The 12,160-nt window shown below is 39.2% G+C and overlaps 1 protein-coding gene across 1 annotated transcript in view; it reads left to right on the top strand.

The window, feature by feature from the left end:
- The window catches only part of TTC21B (tetratricopeptide repeat domain 21B), a 95,982-nt gene that overhangs the window by 47,545 nt on the left and 36,277 nt on the right, over positions 1-12,160 (top strand). Inside the window, exons 20-22 of the mRNA XM_006065130.4 lie at positions 159-347; positions 3,106-3,216; positions 4,079-4,160. Of these exons, the coding sequence (XP_006065192.3) occupies positions 159-347; positions 3,106-3,216; positions 4,079-4,160 (382 nt within the window). The remainder of the gene's footprint in view (positions 1-158; positions 348-3,105; positions 3,217-4,078; positions 4,161-12,160) is intronic.

Here is a 12,160-nt window from a genome sequence, read left to right on the forward strand (position 1 = left end):
TCAATTAAGACATTATCTTTGGATCAGGCTTTGTTAGATTGAAGACCAATAATGCTTAAATAAATCTGTAAAATTATGCTACATGTGAATGATTGAGAATTGTTTCATTTCTTTTCTACTTCTTTTTTTAATTGCTTTTTATCCTTACATTTTACTAGGCTCGAGAATTACAAGCTCGGGTGCTAAAACGTGTTCAGATCGAACAGCCAGATGCAGTTCCTGCACAGAAACATTTAGCAGCTGAAATTTGTGCAGAGATTGCAAAACATTCTGTCGCTCAGCGAAACTATGAAAAAGCAATTAAGTTTTATAGAGAAGCTCTTGTTCATTGTGAGACAGATAATAAGGTCAGTACCTTTATAAAATTTTCAGCACCTTGTAAGCCAGATGTCATCTCATTTCCCCAAATGTAAATTTCTTAACAGCTTATTTATAAAGATTTGAAAAGAAATGTACTAAAAATACAAGTTAAAATATTAATATTGGTTTTATAAATACTGTAAAATACATGATGGCTTGAATTAATAATGTTAGAGTCTAAAAATTATTATGGAACAAGTGATAAAAAGTAAATCTGTAAGCTTTTATGTTCATCTATGTTTTAATAATTACTGTAAAACGATTTCTCAATCTCAAATACCTGAATCTAGAGGATTCAATTCAGTTAACTGAATACCTATTGTGTATCAGTCGCTGTTTAGTGCTGGATATACAAAAGTGGCTAGATTGAATCTCAACCTCAATTGGCACAATGTTAGAATAAATGTAAAGATAATATTAGTATAGAAAATATATACATGGCATTTTTTGAAAATTTTAATTTTATTGGCTGTATCATTGATTTATAATGTTAGTTTCAAGTACACAGTGAAGTGATTCTGTTATACATATATTCATTCTTTTTCAGACTCTTTTCTCACATAGGTTATCACAGAATGTTGAGTAGAGTTCCTGTGCTAACAGTACTCGTTCATGAAAGCCGCTCAGTCATGTCCGACTCTTTGCAACCCCATGGACGATACAGTCCATGGAATTCTCCAGGCCAGAATACTGGAGTGGGTAACCTTTCCCTTCTCCAGGGGATCTTCCCAACCCAGGGATCGAACCCAGGTCTCCCACATTGCAGGTGGATACTTTATCAGCTAAGCTACCAGGGAAACCCTATCTTGTATACAGTAGTGTGCATATGTTAATCCCAAGCTCCTGATTTATCCCCCCACTACATTTCCCCTTTGGTAACCATAAGTTTGTTTTTGATATCTATAAATCTGTTTCTATTTTGTAAATAAGTTCATTTGTATCATTTTTAAAAAAGTATTAGATTCCACATGTGAATGATATCATGGTTTTAGTTATTCTGAGTTCATTTAGTATGATAATCTCTAGGTCCATCCATGTTGCTGCAAGTGGCAGTATTTCAGCTTTTTTGTGAGTAATATTCCATTTTAATATGTACCACATCTTCTTTATTCCTCTGTTGACGGACATTTAGCTTGCTTCCATGTCTTGGCTGTGGTGAATAGTGCCGCTATGAACGTAGGGATGAATGTATCTTTTCTAGTTATGTGTTCTCCAGATACATGCCCAGGAATGGGATTGCTGGATCATATGATAGTTCTATTTTTTTTTTTTTTTTTTTTTTTAAGAAACCTCCATACTGTTCTCCATAGCGGCAGTACCAATTTACATTTCCACCAAGAGTGTAGGAGGGTTCCCTTTCTCTACACCCTCTACAGCATTTGATGTAGACTTTTTTTGGGGGGAAGGATAATTTTTTTCACAGAATTTTGTTGTTTTTTTGGTCAAATCTCAATGTGTGGCTCAGCTGGTAAAGAATCTGCCTGCAATGCAGGAGACCTGATGTAGACTTTTTGATGATGGTCATTCTTGACCCAGTGTGAGGTAACACCTCACTGTAATTTTGATTTGCATTTCTCTGATAAGTAGTGACACTGAGCATCTTTTCACCTGCTTTTTGGCCATCTGTATGTCTTCTTTGAAGAAATGTCTAGATTTTTCTCCCCATCTTTTGGTTGGGTTTTTTTTTGTTTGTTTTTTTTTTTTTTGCTTTTTTAATATTGAGCTGCATGAGCTGTTAGTTTGGAAGATTAATTTCCTTGTTGTCACATTGCTTGTAAATATTTTCTCTCATTCTGTGGGTTATTATGGTTTCCTTTGCTGTGCAGAACTTTTCAGCTTCATTAGGTCCCATTTGTTAATTTTTTTTTTTCATGACTCTATGAGGTGGATCCAAAAAGATACTGCTGCAGTTTATGTCAAAGAGTGTTTTATGTTTTCCTCAGAGTGTTTTATAGTGTCCAGTCTTGCATTCAGGTCTTTGATCCATACTGAGTTTATTTTTGTGTGTGGTGTTAGAGAATGTTCTAATTTCATTCTTTTACATGTTTCATGTAGTTTCACGAGCGTGTGTCTTCCTTCACACCTCTCTCTCGACTTACCCGCCAGAAGGGAGCGGGGAATGGCGGCAGTCAGTTCCCCACAGGAACCGTCTGCTAGTGCTGATCTCTAGGATTTTCTACTTTCAGATCTTGGTAGATGATTAATATTTTTTAAAAAGTCTAGTAAATGGCTAAATATTTAAGTGATGTAAAACACAAGACAACCATGTTCTAGAATTTGGTGTTTAAGATTGAACATTTTGAATTAACATAGCTCTTTCAGACATAAGGCAAAAATAAGTGTTTATTAAGTCACAACCAAACAGGTGCCTTGTTCAGTGATGACTAAAGTGGGTCTGCTTTAAGCCTTTTATTGATATTTTACAAATGAGGAAACAGGTTTAGAGAGGTAAAGGGCCGTGGCCCCATCGTGGAGATGCTTGGACTATAATCTTAGCTGCTTATTTTGGACCTGTTCTTTTCACAATGCTTTGTCTCTCTCTACTTTTCAAGTGAGTTACAGCCTGTTTTTCCATAATTTTTCCAGTATAAGAGAAACTAGAGATGAGCAAACCTATAGCTTTACCTGCCTGTCGTGGTTGGCATTTTTATTGTACTAACTTTGGTCAAGTGACATCTGCGCCCTAGACACTTTCCTGACTTTCTACTCTAGACTGTTTCTGATTAACCTTGCCCTTCTCTATAGATAATGCTGGAGCTAGCCCGATTATACCTGCTACAAGATGACCCTGACGCCTGCCTGCGGCACTGCGCGCTGCTTCTCCAGAGCGACCAGGACAATGAGGCTGCCACCATGGTTAGTCCGGGACACTTCAGTGCCAGCAGGGTGGTCGTGTCTTGTATTTATTCCATGTGGCAGTTTCAAATTTTACCTGATAAAACTAATAGTAGATGTGAGGCCCGGCTCTTGTTGGCTTTTGGGAAAAATAATATTTTTAAGATTATTAGTACATTTTTAGTTTTTCTGTATGACTAAAAGGATGCCTGATCAGGAATGGTTCATGTGGTCAAGTTACTTAAATATGCTGGAGTTTTTTTAACAGTTTCAGTCAGACTTTCTGAATTACAGAGAAAATTCTTCATATTATATTTTAAGACACTGTATTTTAAATAGTTTTGTCTTTCTCAATTTTTTGAGGTTTTTGTTAGCTTTTCAAACAGCTTCATAGATGACAGTTTGTGAGATTCATTTAATAATTTGACAAATGAGTCACTATAACTGAAAAATACAGAAACTCTCCCTTTTAAAACACATAATAAGAAAATCTCACTAAGTCTTACTAATTTTAAATTCCTTTGAAATATTATTTTGGGTTTTTAAAAGATTTTCTTGTTATTTTTACAAAGTCCAGTGAGGTGTCTTCTCTGTGATAACACATAGAATGCAGTTTCCTTCAAATTTCTGTTTTAAAAATAACTGCCTAAAACATATTTTCTGCTAAAAATAGTTTTTGTGAACAGAGAGATCTGTTTCACATCCTTGATGGATCTCAGTGCTAATCTGCTTAAGGTGTACTTGAATTTTAAATGGCTCCGTTTTATAAAACTTTGCCCTCGTGTTTCTCCTACGTGTTTTCATAGCAGTCAACCTTGATAGGAATAACATGCTTTGTAAAATCACATGGCTGTATTTTTAAAACCAACTTTTACCTTTATAGATGATGGCAGATCTCATGTTCAGAAAACAGGACTACGAACAAGCCGTGTTTCATTTACAACAGCTTTTAGAACGAAAACCAGGTAAATATCTGCTGATTTTATCTTCAAATGCAGTTAACGCCCTTTCTCTTTTTGGCTGTTACACTTCTTGGAAAAACCGCAACCATGGTCAAATCCAACACTGCTTATTCCACACCTGCCCTTGAGCAACTCAGATGATTATAAGGAAAATGGTCATTAAAGTCACTAGTCTCATTTTAAGACCACCAACCCCAGATGTGCCCTCAGATGCTACCAGGCAACCCTACTGCATCTCTGTTTTACACTTCTTCCTCTCACTTCACCTCTCACCTCCGATAACCTTTCCCCTTTCCTCATCCTCAGCTAGGAACCTTCCCTCCTGGCTCACTGAGAGGACATGAATACCTGGAAGAGAAAGTCTCCTGCTTCCTGTCCTCAAGTCAGCCTGCCCCAGCCCTTTCCCCCTTCAGGCCTGCCACCCAACCTGCAGCATGGCTCCCTGTGGGCACTGGGTGCTCCCCTTGCTTCCGAAGGGTTTGCCTTCTGGCATCCGTGTCTCCTGTACCATCATTTTCCTTGCAGTTGGCACGTAAATAGGCTGTGACATCTCCCCACCTTGAAGGCATCAGTAAATACATAACAACCAGCTCCCACCTCTCCATTTACTCTCCCCGTCCACTTCCTGCTCCATTTCTCCAGTTTCCTCTCAGGTGTTTCTGTCCTTGCTGTCTTCACTGTCTCCTGCACTCCAGGGAGGCTGTGTCAGCCGGGCGGCCAGTGACCTCCATGTTTCCAGATCCAGGTCTAGTTCTCGTTCTCTGCTTCCCCAGGTCTGACACTGTATTTAGCACAGCTTATCCCCGTTCCTTCATTAAAGACTTTCTTCACTTTTGGGATGCTGGGCTTACCTGGTTTTTCTTCTCCCAGCTGACCATTTTATTTCACTCTCCTTTGTTAGATCTGTCTTCTCTTTATGACTTTTAATTTTCAGAATGTTTTAGACATCTGATCTCAAACTCTTTCCCCATCTTTAATACCTTCACCACACTCTTATGACTTCATCCAGACCCAGTGTCTTTCATGTCCAGTGTGCAGTCTGGACTCATCTACACCACTGACTGTTGGCACTCCCACTTGGGTGCCTGGGAGGCTCTTCAGCTTAACCTGTCCAAAGTAGAACACCAGGTCTTTTCCTTCCCTCCAGGCCTGCTCCTTCTCTTTTTCTTTCAGTAAAGGGTATTATCCATTATGCATTTGCTCTGGTCCCCAGCCTTCTAGTTAGCTTTGTCTCTTCTTTTCCTCATACACCACATCCAGTGTGTGAGCGAGTCCCTGTTAACTCTACTTTCAAAATAATCTAGAATCCCATCACATCACCACCTCTGCTGCTGCCACCCTGGCTCAGCATCTCTCACACAGACTGCAGCATTCTTGTAATTCATTTCTGTTTCTACTCCTTGGCTCCAAACAGTTTGGAAATGCTTTCAGCTCAAAGTAGCAGAGGTTACCCCCATCCCCCCACTGGACTCCTAGTGATCTAAATAAATAATGGCTTTTATTTTACTCTTATGTATCAATAAAAGAAATTTAAAAGTAGATTGTTCCAACAATGATTCAGACATTCCCTAGTATCATCAGGAAGTCTGAGTCCTTTTTCTTCTGCTATCATTAGCCAAACTTTCATTCTAACTTTTTCATTCAAGATGGCCACCACACCTCCGGGCATTGATGTTTCTCGATGGGGAATGTGGAGGTGAGCCAAAGGGCTTACCTCCCAGTGAATCATCTTTTTTAAAAAAAGAAAAAGAAAACATTTTCTAGAAGCACCTCCGTGACTACAAAAGAGTGGGAAATATCATCTTGTAGCTGAACACAGTGTCACATAGAATAAAGTCAGAACTCTGGTAGTGAAGAAAAGGATAGGAGATACGTGGTAAGCAACAGCCCCAGCAGGTTATGACCTTGAGACTTGTCACTTGCTGTTCCCTCTTCACAGAATCTCTTCTGCTTCCTCGCACTCAGGACTTGGCTCCCGTGCTGCCTCTTCCTGAGCCTACCCTTCCCCAGCCATCCTACACCACTGACGCCTCCTCATTCTCCATCCTCTTACCCTGTTCTTGGTTTTTGTGTTTTGTGTTGCATTTGTAGAACAAAACCAAAACTGTGATTTGTTATTTACAAGCATCAAATGGCCAGGAACTGTGCCTTCATTGCTGTGAAGATTTAGAACAGTATCTGGCTGAGTATAAACTTTGAATGAAATGAAATGAATGAATAAATGAAAGAAGAGGGGGAGGGGGAAAGGAATGGAGGGAGAAGGGAACGGAAGGTGGGATCAGGGAATGTGCGTTCCTTATGTGTAAAAGAACTTGCTAAAAGAATGTGTGAACTCAGAGAAATCCTTGAGCTGTCATTCAGTTCTTCCAACCCCTTGTCTCAGGATGATGCCTTGGAGGGTTAGAGCTCATGGCTATAGAAGTGGCTGTGCCTCAGGCACAGATAAACTCTGCATGTTGTACTTACTAATGCTTTTAGTTACTAAAAGTTTGGATTTATAGAACAATACTTTCTGCTTACAAATAAAACATTCCTTGTTAGGGCCAAGATTGAAAGGGAAAAATCTTGTTTTTATGGTGATGTCAGCATTTTAATTTCTTTTTATTTTTATCATCTTTGAAAGTTTTCTCCCACCTTTGGACTTCCTCAGGCCATGTCGTTTCTCCCACTGTCTACTCCAGCTTCTATTCAGACGGTATTTCAAAGAGTGCTCCTAATCACTCTAACTTCGTACCTCTTCTGCCCACTCTTAAGTCCACCGTATGGGCCACCCTTTCACCTCATTTGCCCAAACCTTACTCTCTTCAGGCCTAAGTTTTTTTTTCTTCCTGCCATCGCTTTTGTCTTGGCTTCTAGACACTTTTGTCTTTTGTTTTTCCTTCTCTGAACTACTGTTTAAGGTAATACGCATAATACTTTCATTCTGTCCCAGACTTTTCCCATATTACAACAGTTCCCTCTGAGCCAGTTATCCAACCTGATTTTTCTTTTAAAAAAACAGATCTCTCCCCTTGTGAATATTTTTGTAAGTCTTTGGTGGCAACATTGCCACCATGTAAGATCTGAAGAAGCCCTCATCTGTCACAGGAATTTCGTATCACCCAGGTGACTTGGCACCAGCACGTTTTCAAATAGATAATAGTGGTGCCCTGGACTGCCTGCTTCAAAACAAACAAAAAGTGGATTATTAGAAATGCAGTCAAGGACCTGTTACTCCAGAAATACTAAACAATATACAGCCACCAGCATCGGATATATTTCCAGGTACATAGATGATGCAAAGTAAATGTTTACTGGTTAAATGGATCAATGAATGACTGCGAAATACCAAGTTGTTTAAAAATACAAAATTTTAAGTAAACTTTTATTGTCTATGTGATATTTTATGCTTTTAATCTTGCATTCTATGCTTTATTCCTAATAGGACTTTATAAACTTATCTAGTAGGCAGCTTTTTCAGAATTATTCTAAAACCTGCACAGTATTTCATGTGTGTTATTCTCAGTAGAACATCTTATACTTTAACGTTGTGTTTGAGCTTACTTCAGAAATGTACTAATTTGACTTAACCTAGCTAGTAGAAAAGTCTCCTTACAGATCTAATTATTGCACTCTTAACAGATTACAAACCTTTTTTCTCTCAAAATTGCCAGATCATCCTGAGTTTTCCCCCTCCCTCACACTAATTGGTTAGCAAGTCCCATCAGTTCTTTCTGCTTAACAGTGAACTATCACATCCTATCTTCTCCTAGCCCCCTCCTCTAATTAAGGACTTTATTAACCTGGCGCTAGTGGTAAAGAATCCACTTGCCAAGCAGGAGACAAGTTCAATCCCTGGGTTGGGAAGATCCCCTGGAGAAGGCAATGGCAACCCAGTCCAGTATTCTTGCCTGAGAAATCCCATGGACACAGGTGCCTGGCAGGCTACAGTCCAAGGGGTCTCAAAGAGTTGGACACAACTGACTCAACTTCTCACGTACCTGTCACATGACCTAATGCAGTTTCCCAGCTAATCTTCCAGTCTCTAGGCTCTTGCTCTTCCAGGCTATTACAGGACTATCATATTCATTCTAAAACTATTCTTCTGCTTAAAAAAAGTCTAAAGTAGAGCATTATTTTGATAATAATATATGCCAGGGTTACCCTTCCATCTGTATTTCGTATCCCACTTCTCTAATTCAGTATACAGCACTCTCCGTTCTATGATCGGTCCTGTCTTTGCACATGCTGTCTGCCCTTTGAATAACAAGATCCCCCTCCTTCCCTTCAGGCTGCTCAAAGGTCTGTCCAATGTGAAACCTTTTCTTCCTCCCCGAGGCAATGTTAGGAATTCTGTGCACTGAAATTCCATAGCACTTCATTCCTCATTACATCACACTGTGTGGTTTTGTTTGTTTGTTTTAGTAAGTCCTCACTATTCATCAATAATCATGAACTAATTTTTCACAATATAATACATTTCCTCTTTTGACAGATGTCTTAAGTGTACAAATTTGTCCTCTGTCAAATTTCATGGTTAACCAAAAGACAAGTTAATGCAATCTAACCTATCAGTGGTAATTATAACTTCAACTAATAATAAATGCATTTCAATAATAATTTAAGGTGATAATTATTCAAGAAACTGGCCTCCTAAGGTTAACTTTAGATTATATCAGCAATATCATACATCACACACATTAGCAAAGTCATACAAAAAATTGGGGGCCAGAAATTTCAACCTAAATTTACTTCTTATCTAATCCAATATCCCTTTTAGATTCTATGGCTTTTTTATAGGGTAGTCCTAGTTTTTATTACAGTATTTAGCATTGTATATATTACTATTGATGTTTGTAGTTTTAAACTCTTTAATGCTTTTATTTTACTTGATTTCCATGGCACTCTCAAGGTCAATATTATAATCCTATTTTAAGAAAGTGAGTGATCTCAGACTCAGAGAATTTGAGTAATTTGCTTGAATTCTCATAGTCAAAGAAAGAAAGTGAAATTGCTCAGTTGTGTCCAACTCTTTGTGACCCCATGGACTGTAGCCTACCAGGCTCCTCCATCCATAGTATTTTCCAAGCAAGAGTACTGGAGTGGGTTGCCATTTCCTTCTCCAGGGGATTTTCCTGACCCAGCAATCAAACCCGAGTCTCCCGCATTGCAGGCAGATGCTTTACCATCTAAGCCACCAGGGAAGCTGAGTCTCATAGTCTAAGGACAATACAAATATCCGAATCTTCTTTCTGAAACTGTATTCATATCATATCCTCTTTTTAATGATGCCAAAGGCAGAGGCAATAAAATTTTGAAACCAAACACTATGGGTTAAGAAAGGCAAATGTGGGTGGGGGGGGTGTGGTCAAGATGGCAGAGTATTAGGACATGAGGTTTACCTCCTCCACAAATACATCAAAAATATATCTACATGTGGAATGACTGTCATAGAATATCTACTGAATGCTGGCAGAAGACCTCAGACCTCTGAAAGGATGAGAAAATCTCCACATAACCTAGTAGAACAAAAGAAAAAAGAAAAGCAAAAAAGTAAGAAAGGAATGAGAACCTGCCTTCCTGGGAGGGAGCTGTGACAGAGGAAAGGTTCTTGCACCCTGGGAAGTCTCCTCACGGGGATATCAGCTGGAAAAGAGGGGGAGCTTTGGAGCCTTGGAGAATGCAGCAACTGTTTTTGCCTCCGCTAGAACGGAGAGAGACCTGCACAGTCAGTGCCACCCCTCTGCACTCACCACCCCGAAACACAAGCCCACCAGTGTGGTTGGGGGCTTGGTAGAGAAGCTCAGGCGTCAGAGATCAGATCCAGGGAGTAAAGTGGGGTGGGCTATGCAGAAACCTCAAGATGCTCGAGTCTGCAACTGCACCTGAGGATGTAGGCAGGAGCAGCCTGGTCTGCTTCAGAGGCTGGTCATCACTGTGTGGGTGGTGTGCAAGGGCAGGGATGGAACTCGCCATTACAACCTTTTTTCCTTTGTGAGCTCTCAGATGTCAAGACGCAGCCTGCGTGAGCTCCAGGAGCAGTCGTAAGCCACCACTGCCCCTAGGGCTTCAGAGGTGGTTGTGAGCTACCACCGCTGCCCTCCTCTGTGCTCAGGACAGGTCTCCAGCCAATGATTTTGTCCTTCTGGACTCCCTGTGCAGTCACAAGCTGCCTCTGTCCCCATTGCATGTTCTAGGGGCATGTATGAGCCGCCACCACTGCTGAGAACCCCATGACTGGGCACCAGCAACTGCATCTGGATATCCTCTTCAAGGGGATAATGACTAGCCCACACTAAGGAAAGAGGCAACAAACATCTATACAATAAACAGCCCTCACACCAGAAATATTCATCCCACATGAGCTACATAGGGATGCTGCCACATATAAATAGGCCTCCAAGACCACAGTACATAACTGTTTCTCCTAAACTCAGAGTAAGAGAAATAGAAATAAAATGAAGCAGAGGAATCACTCCCAGTTAAAAGACTAAAAGAACTCCCTTGAAAGAACAGACAATGAAACAGACCTCTTCAGTTAATAGACACCAATCTCAAAAACAAGATAATGAAAATACTGAAGGAATTAAGAAAGGCTGTCAACAGAAATGCAGAGTACTTAGAAAGGAACTAGAAAATGTAAAAAAAAAAAAAAAAAAGAACCAAGGAAAATTATAAAACTCATTTACCAAGACAAAAACTGAACTAATGACAATGAATAACGGAATAAATAATGCAGAAAAATGAATAAGTAACCTGGAAGATAGAATAATGAAAAACACCCAATCAGGACAAAAGATCAATGAAAAAGAAAAAATGAAAGCAATATATGAGACCTTTGGATAATTTACCATGCCAATCTATGCATAATAGGGATTCCAGAAGGGGAAGAAAGAGAAAGAGAGCTCAACACCACATATAAAGAAATTATGGCTAAAAACTTCCCAAAACCTAAAGAAACAGACACCCAGGTCCTATAAGAAGCGCAGAGGTAGGAAATCAATCACACACTAATATATCAAAACCAGTAGTTGTGAGGAGAGTACAAATGCAGGATATTGAAAATGCACTTGAAATGAAAAGATCAGCAACTTAAAAGTAATCTTGTTTATATACAGACTGCTATATCACAGCCTCATGGTAACTGCAAATTGAAAATCTCTAATAGATACAGAAAAAGAAATCCAAACACTGAAGTTAGTCATCAGATCACAAGAGAAAAAAAGGGGAGGGAAGGAAAAACACCTACAAAAACAAATTCAAAGCAATTAACAAAATGGCACCAAGAACATACATATTGATAATTACCTTAAACGTGAATGTATTAAATGTTTCAACCAGAATGTATAGACTGGCTGAAAAATAAACTTAAAATGTATTAAAGACCTAAATATAAGACCACCTGGTACTATAAAACTCTTAGAGAAAAACATAAATTTTTGACATAAATTGCAGTAGTATCTTTTTGGATCCATCTCCTAGAGTTATGGAAATAAAAACAAGTAAAAATGGGTAGGCTCTATGTAAACTCTAAAGCTTTTTGCATAGCAAAGGAAACAAACCATAACAAAAAGATAACCCACAGAGTGGGAGAAAATATTTGCAAATGATAAGACTAATGCGATTAATCTCCAAAGTCTATAAACACTTCATGTAGCGCAATATCAAAAAAATAAATCACCCAATCAAAAAATAGGCAGAAGACCTAGATTGACATCTCTACAAAGAAGACACACAGATGACCAAGAGACTCATGAAAAGATGCTCAATACTGCTAATTATTAGAGAAATGCAAATCAAAATTACGGTAAGATATCACCTCACACCACTCAGAATGGCCATCACCAAAAAGTCTACAAACAGTAAACACTGGAGAGAATGTGGAGGAAAGGAAACCCTACTACCCTGCTGATGGCAGTGTGCATTGGTACAGCCACCATGGAGAACAGTATGGAGGGTTCTTAAAAGCTAAAAATAGAGCTACCATATATGTGAGCCAATAATCCCACTCCTGGGCATATATC

Source organism: Bubalus bubalis, chromosome 2 (genome assembly GCF_019923935.1).
Source record: "Bubalus bubalis isolate 160015118507 breed Murrah chromosome 2, NDDB_SH_1, whole genome shotgun sequence".
Classification (NCBI taxonomy): Eukaryota; Metazoa; Chordata; class Mammalia; order Artiodactyla; family Bovidae; genus Bubalus; species Bubalus bubalis.